This window comes from Rhodnius prolixus, unplaced genomic scaffold, assembly GCF_049639745.1.
Source record: "Rhodnius prolixus isolate KJV_2025 unplaced genomic scaffold, Rpr scaffold_5, whole genome shotgun sequence".
Taxonomy (NCBI): domain Eukaryota; kingdom Metazoa; phylum Arthropoda; class Insecta; order Hemiptera; family Reduviidae; genus Rhodnius; species Rhodnius prolixus.
In genome coordinates this window covers 42,420,640-42,437,052 of record NW_027411624.1, presented here as the reverse complement: position 1 = coordinate 42,437,052, position 16,413 = coordinate 42,420,640, and the positions used below count along the sequence as shown (strand labels likewise).

General features: G+C 31.9%; 2 protein-coding genes across 2 annotated transcripts; one reads left to right on the top strand and one right to left on the bottom strand.

The window, feature by feature from the left end:
• Positions 1 to 6,776, bottom strand: Usp39 (ubiquitin specific protease 39). Its single transcript, XM_074136244.1, has 11 exons — positions 6,634 to 6,776; positions 6,396 to 6,557; positions 5,892 to 6,005; positions 5,201 to 5,376; positions 4,857 to 5,082; positions 4,211 to 4,497; positions 2,140 to 2,268; positions 1,997 to 2,058; positions 1,625 to 1,760; positions 1,443 to 1,529; positions 1 to 213 (listed from the first exon to the last, which is right to left on the bottom strand). The coding sequence occupies exons 1-11, from the start codon at positions 6,734 to 6,736 to the stop codon at positions 169 to 171; spliced, it is 1,527 nt and encodes a 508-aa protein (XP_073992345.1). The 5' UTR covers positions 6,737 to 6,776; the 3' UTR covers positions 1 to 168.
• Positions 6,777 to 7,251: 475 nt separating this feature from the next.
• Positions 7,252 to 16,149, top strand: LOC141458369 (uncharacterized). Its single transcript, XM_074136252.1, has 5 exons — positions 7,252 to 7,631; positions 8,208 to 8,310; positions 13,711 to 13,825; positions 14,177 to 14,399; positions 15,783 to 16,149. The coding sequence occupies exons 1-5, from the start codon at positions 7,252 to 7,254 to the stop codon at positions 15,967 to 15,969; spliced, it is 1,008 nt and encodes a 335-aa protein (XP_073992353.1). The 3' UTR covers positions 15,970 to 16,149.
• Positions 16,150 to 16,413: the final 264 nt, after the last annotated feature.

The following is a 16,413-nucleotide window of genomic DNA, read 5'->3' as shown; positions in this document are numbered from 1 at the left end:
TTTCTTTTTTTTTAAGAAATGAAATATATTTGTAACAAAATTGCATTGCCTCTTTAAATATTTGTTATAAAGGTAATTATATTTTTGCTATTCAAGTAGGATTTCAAAACTTCAGCCTATTGAACACACCCATATATTCAACTTTTCTTTTTTTTTCGTCACCCAATCTTAAGAAGCAGACTTTGGAGTTTCTTCTTTTTTTAACTCATAGATCTGTGAACATTGAAGAAATAATTCAGATTAAATTATATAAGAATTTAGTAGTTAGGTAAAATTTTGTGTGGATTACGCGCATCCCTAGAGATGCTTCTTTAGGGATTTTGTTATCCCTGCGGATATCCCACACTAACTGCACAAAAAACCTTTACGATAAGACCCTTGAAACACCTAATTTTACATAAAACTTGACTTGTTTAATTTAAGTTGGACTAGCCCTAAGATTTTTGACACTCTTAGTGAACAATTACTACGGATAGAATTCATTCCAGAACAGGCCTTGTGTGAAACAATCTTCCCTCACATCTATTCCTCAAGATTTAATTTTTTGTGTAGTTTTTTTTGTATTTAATGCCGTGTTTCAGATTAACGGTGTGTTATCTTGTTTCATAAAAACTTTAAGACACCTCTTTGAAGTTATATTTCAATAATTAGTGAAATTATGTTTCATTTGCTTAGATTTTTTTACACATCTTTCTTGTTTTATTATTTCTTCTTTCGATTCGGGTCTAATATTATCTTTTGACAAACTCCGCATAATTTCATGAACTCCTTTCTTATTGAGTTAAAAAAGGACCTTACTGGTCTAAATTCCATGATTACAACAAAGTAGTTTTGCTCTGCGTTGATTAACTAGGCAATCAGAAATTTTCTATTTATCAAGAAATCAAGTTTAAAAGTAAGTAAAATTTGACTCAATAAGTTCAGTTTACTCGTAAATATAGCTTATCTTCATGGTTTTTATGATTATTATATCCGAGCCAGATATTTCAGAATCCAGCCAGGAAGAGACATTTTTCAATCCTACTTTATTTTATTTTTCTTGATTGTGTCTGAAGTCGAAGATTAAATCAAAAGTGCTCCAAAGGGAGAAATTGACTAGACATAATACGTGACGTGAATTTCACGTCTTCAGAGGCTTATGGGTTTCCCAACCTAACAACATAAACCATTGACTGATCCAACATTCACCTAAAACACACCTGAAAAGAATGATGAAGGTGTGCAACTATTTGGATTTAGACTAACTCACTGACAAACTGTATAACTGTTCCCATAAGTTCATTTAAGCTTAAATATTTATAACACACTACATAATATGTAAGAAAATACTGATTTCCTGAGAAGCCGCGTTTTCTATTTGAGCGTAAATGTAAAAATAAATAATCATCAAAACCAACTGACTAATATTCATTTTTTTTAAAAAAAAAGACGTATTAACTTACTTGAATATAAGCTTCTGTTAGAGTTATCATCTGTGGAAGTATGTCAGTCACATGTAAATCCTGCATTTCATACCATTTACCATTTCCCTGTAAAACAATTGAAGCAAGTTCTCAAACACTGCACTTCCCAAACATCTATTATCGTATTATCATTATTATAAAATATCCGAAATCGTGATTACCTTGTGCAAAAGATGTACTCTATAAGTACCTTTATCTGGTTCACCATCGTGTACAACGTTTGCTACTAGGTCATAAACAGTACTTTTATGAAGAGCTTTAACTTCAGGAGTAAGGAAATCACCAAAATCTATACTTCTGTAAATGATCATTAATATGTTTTTAATTTTAAATTCTCATTATAAAAATCTGATTCAAATATCACAACTTTTTTTTTACTGCAATTATTGCGATTACTGCTTGAGCTTCACCTCTCACCACCATAAACTATTGGAATTCCAAAATTAATATAAAGTTTGAGTTTTTACTTCTTTTTTACACATTCATACTCCAACTAACAAATACATTCATTCATCTTACCAACTGTTACTTACTTGACAGGGAAGTTCACAATTGTAGGATTCTTTTCAACAAAAAACGTATTCTTTGTAAATCTCTGCAACGAAGGTGTAGTAATTACAAAATAAAAACAAACTGTCAATGATTATTTAGAGTAAATAAAATTAAAATTATTTACCTTTATATACAATATTAGAAAAGGAGGCAATCTTGTTATTTCGAATTTTTTAAGAAAATTCTCTTTATATGTTTTGTATTCTTTTTCAGTTTCGCCATTAAACTTTGTTAACAGAGTGAAAAGATTTACCTAAGAAAAGAAGTAGTATTTACAAAAATAAACCTAATTGACTTTTTATTAATTTTAATTTTTCAGTTTACTTTTAATTTTAAATTTATATTTTCTGATGTGTACACATTGCCTGAAACTTTTATAAATCAAATCTTTTTTAAAATATTAGCAAATTAATAACTTAATATCGAGTACTTTCAAGAGTGGAAAGCCCAACGCTCATTTTACCGCCTTTGCATTGAAGCTAGATTTACTGCAATTATTGCGATTACTGCTTGAGCTTCACCTCTCACCAGTCTGGAATTGGAAATTCTGATTTGGCTTCGAAGAAACTAGTGAAAAGTAGCCAGAACGCTGAAAATGAAAAAAATCAAACAACTTCTTCCAAGCTTTTTCAGCGACTGTTGGTACTGAAGGGAACACTTCTACAGCTAGTTAATGCTGTGTTCTACCAACATGTTTGTTCACTTCAATAGCTAAGAATGAAAAAAAAGCACTTCTTTTTAACACTTTTGCTGTACTCTATATTAGAAAAAGAAAAAAGAAGGCCTAAAGTCCAAAATTAAGAAGGTGTACAGAAATCTCAACAGATTTTTTGTAATAAGAGGCGAGAGAGGACCCTCTGCAGCAAAATGTGAGAAAATGACGCATCTGGCTGAGCCAGGAACATGTTTAATTCTGACCGGTTTAAGTATTTCATCCATTCAGAGATTCAGTGTTGGTAGAATCTGACTTCTACTAATAAAGTTTCTAATAAAACCAACCAAATTATCCAACACTTCTGATCCTGAGTAATTTCCATGAGATTTCCCTTATCACAAATATATACAGCTATTAACGGAGCTCCTGGATTGTTGTCTGATGTTTGTAATTTCTGAAATGCTAATGTTAATATGATCATAATTAAATGTTTTTACTATCGAATTGTAAATTATTGTAACCTCTGAGAAAAAAAATTATTATTTGTTCTCAAAGATCATTGTTCTTATTAAAAATTCTAGGTTCAACCCAATTAGCAAAAACTTTGAACTTCCTTAAGTTAGAAGAATTTTCTGCTAACTTAGGGCAGGGTTTCCACCCACATTCTAAAAAGTAACCCCACACAATAGTGTATAAGGAATCCGTGTAAAAGTTCGATTCTGATCACACTCTTCTTTAAAGCGAGAAAAAAATATTTTCTACATTTACCTTGAGTCCAGTCCATCCTAGTTACCATTCAGAGGAAGATACCTTTATAAATATAAGTAAATCTCGCGCACTAGATGTAAAAAAAAAGTGGAAACTAATTATTTCTAAGTTAAAACAAATATTTTTTCATGCCATAAGTTTCCCAAACTAAGTACAATTAAAAAATGGTTTAATTTTGTTTGGGCAAGCGGCCATAGAGGCATTAAATTTAATGAAATACGCGTTTTAATTAAAAAAAAAAAAAAAAAAAAAAATACGCCTGGAGCATTATTACGTGCAACTTCGCCTATTTTTAATTTTAGGAATTTTACAACATTTAACGTTGTTAAAAGATGTCAAGATTTCACAAAGAAAATTAAGTGAAGTTCAATAAAAAAAATTATAAATACACTTTCCCTGCAGAGAGAACAAAATGACTCTGGGTTAATTCATAAAACTAAAGCAATATTACCTTTTAAATCTTCAATTAAAAAAAAACTATAAAGAAAAACATTTAAAAATTGCAAAAATTTTAATATATACAATAACATTTCACCTTAATTCCATGAACGAATGAATACTCACTTAATCCAAGCATCAATAGATTGTTTCAAGAATTTTAATTGGTTTCTACAGTCCAATCCAGCATAAACAATTCTTTTAAAAATATGGAATTATTTTCGTTCGATTCCAACTTCTCAGCTTTCATCTGACTACGATGATATACAAAAATTCCAAGTACTCTCATCAACATACTAAAAACGTCATGGAGACCTTGTAATTGTTTACTTACTTGTGGTATGATATTCTCCATGATTTCATCTTTAAACAGAGGTGGAGGCGGTAGATCGCAAGTAAGATACAAGAATGGAGAATCGGCCACTGATTCTTGATACTCTTGTGTTAGCAAAAGTTCTGATCGTTGTCTCTCTTCCAATTCCACTGGAGGAATTTTACGCGTTCTAATTCTCATTGCACCCAGAAATGTACGATAAATGACAGATGATTCTGGACTTTTGTTTCCGTTCAGTGCAATATGCAATGCGTTCAGAAACCATGATAAGAAATCAATAGGATCACCTGTAACCAAAGTTTTGTGTAAATCACTCCACATCATTTTCTTATGTGGGAATTAAGAGTTGATTTTAAAATAGAAATTGTGTTGAGCTGCGAAGAGAGTGGCTGGAATAGAATTGTTGAGGCTCCGCTGAAAGATTTCTGCACTGCAGTAGTCGTATGGTTTAAATGTTAATAAATAGTCTGTTGTGCAGTAACTTGAAGAGGACACAATTGATTTAAAACATTCTACATAGACTTAGAATAATTGTAATGTTGCGTTTATGAAGATCAAAACATGAGTTGATAAGTTATGTTCCACGGACCAATAGTAGAAAAACCTTATTATTTTGAATAAAAAACGGAAAAACAAAACCAAAAACCTTGTTTGGTAAACTGGAATTTCTTGCGACTCCATAGTACAACAGCTTGTAACATTTCATGCGGAGATACGTGTGCTTTAAAATTTCTTGGATTCCATAACTTTCTCATGAGTTCTCCGAATCTTTGAACCAGAAGAAATGAGCTATCGCCTGGTGGACGTTTCACACGAGCATAGTTGATTTCTCGTAAAAAGAAATCTCTTAAAGGTGTCACATGGCAGAGAGCCTAAAGAAAGAGAACATAGAATTAATTGATAACACAACACATACAGCACAATAGTAAATTTATTACAGTATAGTAGATAAAAAAAAAAAAAATGGCGGCATTATATTTTGTTATTTACCTGCAGGATAACGTTACAGTAATCATTAGCTTTGATGTTATTTAAACCAACAATGCCAGGCAAATATAACGTACCATCGATCGCTCTGGAAAGTTTGTCACTAGTATCCAGAGATCTTATATGGTCTGAAGTAAACGTTGGATTTAACACATATTTAATGTCATCCAATGAAGAATCTTAAAAAAAAAAATAAATAAATAAATTCTTCCGAAGCAATAAAGAAGAAATCTTGATTACTTGAGATATCAGTTAAACATCCACAATTTTTTATTTATACACACAGTGTAATAGTATCCATTACTTTAACAAATTTTTCGAACTTGTTTTAAAAACTATATATATATAAGGTTTAAAGACAATAAACTTTTGAACTTTTCATTTATTTCCTCGCAGAAAACAGTTTGCTCGTAAATTATATAGGTGTGTAACAAAGTTGTATTTTTTGGAATCTTTTGCTAGCCCTGGGAATCGAAGCCATTCTCTTGTATTGCTATCCTGCAGATTCGAGTAATTAGGGGGTTCGAAAGAGTTTAAAGAAGAAGTTCTAGAGAATAATCTGCTTCTGCACTGTTCTGTTTCCAAGAGTTTAACAATATCTCAAATAGGGTGATCTTATAATATATTTATTTATATTCTAAATCAAAGTGAATACTGCATCTATATTGTTTTACCGTGAAACCTTTATACATACCCACAATTTCATAATTATCTGGCAAACAATAGAATTTCAATGTGTGTAAATTAAGAAAAACATGATGGCTCTCGGCAACACTGTGGGTATAGGCATGTGTATTTGTTCCTCGACCTGCAATACATAGGTAACTTAAACGAGAAATAGGTATCATAAGTTTGATAATTTGCTGACATGATTTTTAGTGAGTACTGGTAACTTTGGAAGCATGCCTCCTCAAATCATTATTGTAAGCCAAAAATTGGTTTTCGACTAAAATTGTAGAAATTAGTAAAGGAACTGAAACGTACGTCACTCCATATGATTTTGGTCAATTGTGGCATTCAAGGCATGCTTCTACAGCGCATTCACAATATATTTGGCTTACTCATTTTAATATCTCTAATATATAATGTCGAGGAGACGGCTTGAGGAAAAAAAAGTGGGAGCAAAAGTAATAGCAAAACTCTCAACTTGGCGAGTCAAAAATTCAAATTCAAGTATTCAAAATTAAAAAAATAATACCTTGGAAATATTTTCCACAAACCAAACAGGCATATACATTTATTCTTGATAGCGATACTGAACAGAGTTTTTCAAAATCAAAATCCAAAACTTGCCTGTTAATCGTATCTAGATATGGGCATAACCGATGTCTGACAACGGTATCTTTGTCCTTTTTGTGTACTGCAATTTAAAAATATTTCAAACATACTTTCTAAATAAACAAATTAATCAATATTAAAAAAAAAAAAATACTTACCCGGCTCATCATCCTCTGAAATAGGATCAATATCATAAATATCATCAACTACTTTTCTTTTTAACACTTTTACACCATTTTTGGCTTTATTTTTGAATTCCATTTATGAAATTTGTATTTCTATTTCCGCTTCAATTGGCAAATATTAAATTAAAACTTATTTACGGAAATTTAATTAAAACTTACGTCTGCAAAACGTAAATATAACCTCCACTGCTGTAACTTGTAAGGCTTCTTCAAACACTACAGATCGCAGTACAGTTTAGGCTACGATTCGATTATCTGCGAGGTTATGTTTTTGGAGAGTAGACGTTATGTTTTATCTACCTGTTTAACTAAATAGTTAAATTTAATTTGAATAGGTGCATAAATATTTTCGAAATTTCATTTTTTCTATTGATTTTTAATTAACTGCGTACATTGTAACTAATTTGAGAAGCAACTGCGGTTGCTTGAATGCGTAGTAACGTTCTTTAAATTTTAGGTTTGCTTTTTTTGTTATCAAGTTTTTGTACTTTATTATAATAGAACAAAACTGTGAACTATGTCCCACATTAATTTCACAGATGTGATTTCTTAGTTATTCTTTTGTTTAATTTTCTTCATTCTTTTGCTTCAATGGCTCCATCAAGATCTCGCAGTAGATCTAGAAGAAGGAAGTCTCGAGAACCTTCAGAAGAAAGATTGCGAAGTAGAAAAGAAGAGAGAATTGTTTACAGACATGATGGCCGTGAAAGCAGTCATAAATATGTTAAGGACAAAAGTAAAAGAGATGATCATCTAACAGAGAGTGTAAGAAAACTGTCAGATAATGGATTTATTAGGGCAAGAGATTTTAGTAGAGATGATAGAGATAGAAGAGAACATTATGCCAGAAAATTAAAAGATGAAGATCTTGAAGAAGAATTTATGAACCACAGAAGGGAAGAACGAGAGAGAATTACCTTTTTCGGAGTGGCCAGTGTTTGGGGGAAGTCTCCTTTAAGGATGTTTGAGGAGTGAGTATAAACCCATATTGGGAAAAATGAGGAGTGATTTTTCAATACCATATTGTTTTCCATTTTCCATTAATCGGGATATTTTCCCCCATTACCTTGAAGCATTTCTGTTTTAATATTCGTTCTTATAGATGCACTTTAGATAAGATTGATTTTCCGGAGGTGGGACATATAAAAAGGAATTCTGCCTTTTTTTCTTTTTTATTTGGACGAAACATCTATGCCGGTGATAATCCACATTTTGACTAAGTCTGGGAAGTTTCCTACAGTCGTTTCAGTGGGCCAGGTTCAGCAGCCTAACATTTGCTCGTATTTGCCTCCTCATTTCTTTAAGTTGCTTCAAGGGAGACGCTGATCATTGATATAAGTAAAAAGACTCGGGATAGCATGTGGGGTCATTTACCTTCTATCCTCCAGTTCGACACTACATATGTATTTAGAGACGTATTTACTTCATAACTACTAGCTGACCAGTTACAGCAATGTTGGCTAGCTTTATTTTCAGCATCTGCTAAAAAATGGCATATATCTATCCGTTATTGAATGAATATATTTATTTTACTTTGTTTACTTCAGCTCTGATGAAGAAGTGAAATTGGATGTTAATGCAAACAGCAGTTCGGAAAGTGAAAAAGATTTGAAGAGAAAAAAGAAAAAGAAACATTCGGAGAAATCTAAGGTTAGTTTGTCTTCAAATAATTTAAAGTATAATTATTCTCATTGAATATTGGTTCGGTGGCAGGTACCTATGTACTTCTTTACTGAATCTGTTTTTCAGTTATTTGAGATTTTTTCAAAAAATGGCTTCAATGAATTTTGTAAAATTTGGTGAACTAATCATTTATTTGTAGATCTATATCTTTTATTTGAAATGTTTTTCCTGAAAATTCAATTAAGGGCACTTTTGTATAAGGTTTGGGTAGGTACTCAATTAGATGTATTTTAATGTACACACTTTTTGATGTATGGTTCTACTTCTTGTGAAGTATTAAGAAGGGCTAAATACGTATCTAAAATCGAGTTTAAAGTAAATGCCTCACTCTACTTCTTACTTATTCAATTAAAGTACTTCTTTATTCAATGTATTGTTCACTGTCTTGAAATTGGCTTTTGGGCTTTTCTGTGAGCTCCTTACATTTGCACACATAGATTTGTATCTTTCCCTTTTTATTGTTTTCTAGGAAAAAAAACCTTTTTTCTCCACTTCCTAGGAGCTTCTTAGAGCTCACTGTCCGGTGAGTGTTGTGTCTGTAATAAGAAATAGTGATGGGCTATTAGAGCGGACTCGTTCCACTGGAACGAGTCCGATGGTGGAACGAGTTGATTCAAATCCCTATTTTAAAAAAAAGTGATTCCGCCCCGCCCCAAAAAATTGAGGCAAATTAAAATGAAAATAATTAATACTGTAGTCGTTTACACTAAAATAAAACTGACTTAAGGCTACTATGTAGAAGTTCACTGACACATTCCAACTTGTAAGAGGAATCCACACCAAAATACAAAACCTGGCGAGCTTAAATACTGATGCTTGAAGAATAAAATAAGTTCGAAGGTTTTTTTAGAATATCAATTCTAAAATAATATTCATTTTATTATTTTGTTAATTTCTAAACAAAAGTAGGGGTCGATCTAAGACAGGGAGTCGAAGGAAAAATAATTTCGTACCCAATATAGCGAACCTTGCAAAGAAACACCAGGCACACCCATCTCATTAATTAAAAAGCAATGCTGTAGTTACTTTACTTATTATTTAATATTTTATTTTACATATAGAAAATACTGTGTGCCAAATCTTTAACTTAGCGGCTGGACGCTCTTTCTTTTATCTTCATTGGCGAAAGTTAAATCGTGTACATGTCATGACGACGATCAAAGTAATACTGAGCTAAAAAATAGTATTACCTAACTGGATTACTTACTGCTGTATCCCTCCCACTCTATCACCTACTTCACAAACATTCGTCGATTGGAAATGGGTTGTAGTTTAATATTCGTTTCATTTGAAAACAAAAAACATTATAACGCTTTCTCAAGATGTTTTTAATTTTTAAAAATTTGTTTTTGTCCATTACTCTTATAATATACGAAAAATTTCGAATAAAATATAATATACAAATACAGAATGATCTAGAGTGCAGGTGGAGTCAGTCGTCGTTGTCATGGTGATGGAACCGTTTAACGACTCCGGCCCAACACCAGCAATTTCATTGGTTAAATCCACTGGAATTGGTGGAGTCAAATCCGGAGTGATTTAAATCCTTTTGAAACCGGACTCGTTCCATTTTTTCGTTCACTGAATCTAGCCAATAGAAAATGCTGAAGCTGGAACCGGAGTCGTTAAACGGTTCCATCACCATGACAACGACGACTGACTCCACCTGCATTCTAGATCATTTGTGTTTGTACATTATATTTTATTTGAAATTCTTCGTATTTTACAAGAGTAATGGACAAAAACAAATTTTTAAAACTTAAAAACATCTTGAGAAAGCGTTATAATGTTTTTTGTTTTCAAATAAAACAAATATTTAACTAAAACCTACTTCCAATCGACGAATGTTTGTGAAATAGGTGATAGAGTGGGAGGGATACAGCAGTAAGTAAACCAGTTAGGTAATACTATTTTTTAGCTCAGTATTAGTGATGGGCAGAACGAGTCCGCGTTTGGAGTCGTTGGATTTGAATCAGTTCCAGGGTTGGAATCGATTCCAACAACTCGTTCACTGATTCCAGTCTGTACTTACCCTATGCATTAGTACAAATGTCACGCATTGTAATTAAATAAATAATTAAAAGTTAGCTTTTCCAGTTAATAACAAAACTATATTTCTTTAACACACATTAAGTAGTTCCCTAATTCCCAATTGATCTGATAAATATAAAATTAACAACGTAACCAAATATTAACAAAAATAGGCTAGTCAAATATAAAAATTAAAGCAACTGCAGTTTTGTCGTTATCTAGCTTGACCACCGGAGTTAACTTGATTCAAGAAGAAAAACGCAAATGGGTAGGAAATTATTCCCATAAAAAAAAATTATAACCCTTCAAACAAAATGATAATTACTCATAAAGAAAGAAATATTTATTTACTATGAATTAATATCAAGCTTTTAAAATATCTTATTATTTTACAAAAAGAAAAAGCTGTGTGCCAAATCTTTAACTTAGCGGCTGGACGCTCTTTCTCTTATCTTCATTGGCGAAAGTTAAATCGTGTACATGTCATGACGACGATCAAAGTAATACTGAGCTAAAAAATAGTATTACCTAACTGCTTTACTTACTGCTGTATCCCTCCCACTCTATCACCTATTTCACAAACATTCGTCGATTGGAAGTAGGTTTTAGTTAAATATTTGTTTCATTTGAAAACAAAAAACATTATAACGCTTTCTCAAGATGTTTTTAAGTTTTAAAAATTTGTTTTTGTCCATTACTCTTGTAAAATACGAAGAATTTTAAATAAAATATAATATACAAACACAAATGATCTAGAATGCAGGTGGAGTCAGTCGGCGTTGTCATGGTGATGGAACCGTTTAACGACTCCGGTTCCAGCTCCAGCATTTTCTATTGGCTAGATTCAGTGAACGAAAAAATGGAACGAGTCCGGTTTCAAAAGGATTTAAATCACTCCGGATTTGACTCCACCAATTCCAGTGGATTTAACCAATGAAATTGCTGGTGTTGGGCCGGAGTCGTTAAACGGTTCCATCACCATGACAACGCCGACTGACTCCACCTGCACTCTAGATCATTCTGTGTTTGTATATTATATTTTATTCGAAATTCTTCGTATATTATAAGAGTAATGGACAAAAACAAATTTTTAAAAATTAAAAACATCTTGAGAAAGCGTTATAATGTTTTTTGTTTTCAAATGAAACGAATATTAAACTACAACCCATTTCCAATCGACGAATGTTTGTGAAGTAGGTGATAGAGTGGGAGGGATACAGCAGTAAGTAAACCAGTTAGGTAATACTATTTTTTAGCTCAGTATTACTTTGATCGTCGTAATAACATGTACACGATTTAACTTTCGCCAATGAAGATAAGAGAAAGAGCGTCCAGCCGCTAAGTTAAAGATTAAGCACACAGCATTTTCTATATGTAAAATAAAATATTAAATAATAAGTAAAGTAACTACAGCATTGCTTTTTAATTAATGAGATGGGTGTGCCTGGTGTTTCTTTGCAAGGTTCGCTATATTGGGTACGAAATTATTTTTCCTTCGACTCCCTGTCTTAGATCGACCCCTACTTTTGTTTAGAAATTAACAAAATAATAAAATGAATATTATTTTAGAATCGATATTCTAAAAAAACCTTGGAACTTATTTTATTCTTCAAGCATCAGTATTTAAGCTCGCCAGATTTTGTATTTTGGTGTGGATTCCTCTTACAAGTTGGAATGTGTCAGTGAACTTCTACATAGTAGCCTTAAGTGAGTTTTATTTTAGTGTAAACGACTACAGTATTAATTATTTTCATTTTAATTTGCCTCAATTTTTTGGGGCGGGGCGGAATCACTTTTTTTTAAAATAGGGATTTGAATCAACTCGTTCCACCATCGGACTCGTTCCAGTGGAACGAGTCCGCTCTAATAGCCCATCACTACTCAGTATTACTTTGATCGTCGTCATGACATGTACACGATTTAACTTTCGCCAATGAAGATAAGAGAAAGAGCGTCCAGCCGCTAAGTTAAAGATTTGGCACACAGCTTTTTCTTTTTGTAAAATAATAAGCTATTTTAAAAGCTTGATATTAATTCATAGTAAATAAATATTTCTTTCTTTATGAGTAATTATCATCTTGTTTGAAGGGTTATAATTTTTTTTTATGGGAATAATTTCCTACCCATTTGCGTTTTTCTTCTTAAATCAAGTTAACGCCGGTGGTCAAGCTAGATAACGACAAAACTGCAGTTGCTTTAATTTTTATATTTGACTAGCCTATTTTTGTTAATATTTGGTTACGTTGTTAATTTTATATTTATCAGATCAATTGGGAATTAGGGAACTACTTAATGTGTGTTATAGAAATATAGTTTTGTTATTAACTGGAAAAGCTAACTTTTAATTATTTATTTAATTACAATGCGTGACATTTGTACTAATGCATAGGGTAAGTACAGACTGGAATCAGTGAACGAGTTGTTGGAATCGATTCCAACCCTGGAACTGATTCAAATCCAACGACTCCAAACGCGGACTCGTTCTGCCCATCACTACTCTAAAGTACTTCTTTATTCAATGTATTGTTCACTGTCTTGAAATTGGCTTTTGGGCTTTTCTGTGAGCTCCTTACATTTGCACACATAGATTTGTATCTTTCCCTTTTTATTGTTTTCTAGGAAAAAAAACCTTTTTTCTCCACTTCCTAGGAGCTTCTTAGAGCTCACTGTCCGGTGAGTGTTGTGTCTGTAATAAGAAAACACTGTCCGGAGGCCGACGCTCCGGGCGCCAATAACCTCAGATAATGATGCGCCTTAAATCATAAAAATAAATTTATGCAACTGGATGATTTTTATTGTTTCGTGTTGAATATGAGAGTATTACTAATGTATGTACTCCTTTCATGCTTTGCCACTCCTTAAGAACTATTATAATCTTTTTTTTATTTGTTTCAAGAATTTGGAAAATATTGAAGACTAAGAAAGATTTGCGCTCTTTTTTTTTATCTAATCGAAAATTATGCATTGCAATTAACGAAGATATTATATTAGCAAAATTACGATATGAATATTACAAAAATTATTAATCAAGTATAGGTTTTCAAAGTATGGCATGACTATTTGGTAAATAATCCAAATTTTTATTTGGAAAAAATTATTTTAGTCTACTTGCAATGAAACAAAACACAGATGATGATATAATATGAACAATTTTATAAGTACGCTCTGATTTTGAGTAGAACATTAAAACAGTTTTTCCGTTCTCATGAAAAGTAGTGATTATCACATTCAATAGTTAGCATTTGTACAGACCAAGTTTTTTTTTATTAAAATTGGAAAATGGGTGATTATTGCACTTATTGTATTAAAATATAATATTCTCGTTCTAATTTTCAGAAAAGTTCGAAGAAAAAGAAGAAGGAAAAGAAACATAAAAAGAAAAAGAAAAAATCAAAGAGTTCAAGTGAATCCGAAGATTCTGATGGTGAAGAGATTTGGGTTGAAAAGAATGGTAAAATATTAATTAGAATAAATTACATCTTTTAGTTTTGTATAATCAACTAAGTTGACTTCGAGAAAAAGGAAAATTACGATGACCTTTTTTGCTTGCATTCTTAAGAGTCTCTGGTAATCAAGATTTTCGATTTGCTTTTTGGTAGCTTTTAATTTCTTTCACTAGGTAAGGTCAAATTTTTTATTTCGAATTTTTGCCGGAAATAACTGTTTTGTGATCCATTAAGTCTAAAAAAAAAAAGTATAATATAGTATATTATTATAATATGAGTATATTTTTATTTTACTGAAGCAAAAAAACTACCTTTGAGATTCGAGGTTTGAGAATTGATTTATCTTGTTCTTGCAGATGCAGAGAAAACAGCTGAGGATGACGAGATTGGGCCAGTGTTGAAAGCACATGCCACCTTATCGCAGAAAGATTTCGGCAAAGCCTTGCTGCCAGGTGAAGGTGCAGCAATGGCCGCCTATGTGGCCGAAGGAAAAAGAATCCCACGTAGAGGTGAGATCGGCTTGACTTCCGATCAGATCGCCTCTTATGAATCTGTTGGCTATGTGATGAGCGGAAGCAGGTTAGCACTTGATTTTCTTTGATTTTTATCATTTTCTTTTACCGTTAAGTGAAACGACATTTAACGATTCTTTCAATTTTTTTTTTTTTGAAATAGCATTTGCTATTTAGAAAATGGGTATAGGTTTTTAAGGTCCGAACAGTGTAGTTTTATAAGGTTGTTTATGAACGGCATAGTTTAAAAAATAAAATCACCGGAAATTCAAACTTATAAAGGTCGTACGATACAATTTCCTAAAACAGACGATATTTATTCAGTTTTATTTAATGGTTTACTTGTACAGTTTTTCACATGGGCCTTCTGATGTTGCTTTTCAGTTTAATGTACTAATCTACCATACACACATTATTAAACTGGTTAGAACGACTTACAGTACATTTTTCATCTTGGTTTAACCCTCGTAAGAGAAAGAAGACATTGCGCGTTTTCAATTTTGTGTTTTCATTGGAAATTTCACATATTTCAGTGGTCATCTTCATACAAAAATAATTTCGGTACTTTTCCATTAGCCGGGCGCAAGCGAAAAAGAGTTGAGGGTAAAACTGTTTTCTTTACAATTCATTAATATTTGTTTATAGTTGAACTTGTTTTGCTTACTATTAATTAATATTTGTTTATAGTTGAACGTTTTCAACTTTTATTCCGTTGACTTGGCTCGCGTTTGGTTCACAATTGGCGACATTTGCGCCCGGCTAACGGTAAAGTACCAAATTTTTCTTTCTGTAGTTGTGTGAAAGCCATATTATTATGATTTTCTCCTGAAGTTCAAAATATACTAAATATTTTCAATGTTCAATCGAATTATAGAAGAAATTATGTGTACAGATAATGAAATAATACGGTGATAACTTACTGTCATAAACTTTGTCAATGAAATTGTGTTTCTATCAGTTGAAGAGGACCCTCCGTCGTGAAATATGCCTGTTTGACCAGTCAGTTCTGACTCTTCTTCGTCGCAAGGACTGTATACTTAATAATATTACAGTCACAAAAACCATATCTAAAGGTGTAAACCAATTTGATTTATATTGAAAATTTAAATTTTGGGCTACTCACTTAGAACTCTACACATAGTGATATTGTAAATGGAGTTCAGTTTTTCATAGATCTTGATACAGTCTTGGTTTCAGTCTTCAAATCACATTGTTAATTAATAGTTAATAACTAATAATCACGCGAACGTTCACTGTACTCAATTACCGTTATAATCAGCGACAGTAGCAACTACTATCCAAATAATTGGGCTGTACGATAACGATTTAAAGTCTACAAAAATGATATTTTTTCTAATTTATAACTTTTCTCAAAACAAAATCAATTTTCGCAATAAATTTATTTCTTCTTTTTTTACTTCTTAAGGTGATTTATTTTTTATCATTATAGACATCGTCGTATGGAAGCTGTACGTCTGAGAAAGGAGAACCAAATCTATTCAGCCGACGAGAAGCGCGCTCTGGCGATGTTCAGCAAGGAAGAAAGACAGAAACGAGAGAACAGAATACTTACTCAGTTTAAGGAAATGGTTTCAAGTAAACTATCCACGACTAACCCGACCATCAGTGAAAATTAAGGCAAAAAAAAACTTTCAAATTACAAACTATGGTTTAAGGCCAAATAATAGTCAGATTAGAAAATAATTACCTTGAGATTCTTCATTTGGTTCACTTTTGTTTATTATTAATTTCTAATTATAATTGTTTATATAATATGTAAATAAAATGTTTAAAATAAATAAAAAGTTTGATTGAAATCAGTTGCAAACAATAGTAAGTACAAGTATAACAACTTACGTTTGTCCGAAAAATGTCCCTCTTTTTTAACATCCAGATAATTTCTCATAGCTTTTTTTATAATGCAAATTGTAAAACTTTTGTTCACTTTCTTTCTTATAAGGCGTTGGACAATAGCAATAATAAAGTGATTAATAAAGATTTGTGGTATTAAATCTTTGGCGATTGGCGCCAACACTGTATTTCAGTATTTTGCCGGTCCACTACACAGTACCTGTCACTGA

What these genes read in the sequence shown, in the direction of transcription:
- LOC141458369 (XM_074136252.1), top strand. Translation starts at nt 7,252, where the DNA reads ATGGCTCCATCAAGATCTCGCAGTAGATCTAGAAGAAGGAAGTCTCGA. An exon ending in CCTTTAAGGATGTTTGAGGA is followed by an intron (nt 7,632 to 8,207) that starts GTGAGTATAAAC and finishes TGTTTACTTCAG; the next exon opens with CTCTGATGAAGAAGTGAAAT. An exon ending in TATGTGATGAGCGGAAGCAG is followed by an intron (nt 14,400 to 15,782) that starts GTTAGCACTTGA and finishes TTATCATTATAG; the next exon opens with ACATCGTCGTATGGAAGCTG.
- Usp39 (XM_074136244.1), bottom strand. Translation starts at nt 6,736, where the DNA reads ATGGAATTCAAAAATAAAGCCAAAAATGGTGTAAAAGTGTTAAAAAGA. An exon ending in ATTCCAGTTTACCAAACAAG is followed by an intron (nt 4,498 to 4,856) that starts GTTTTTGGTTTT and finishes CTTTGGTTACAG; the next exon opens with GTGATCCTATTGATTTCTTA. An exon ending in TGGAGAATATCATACCACAA is followed by an intron (nt 2,269 to 4,210) that starts GTAAGTAAACAA and finishes TTCTTTTCTTAG; the next exon opens with GTAAATCTTTTCACTCTGTT.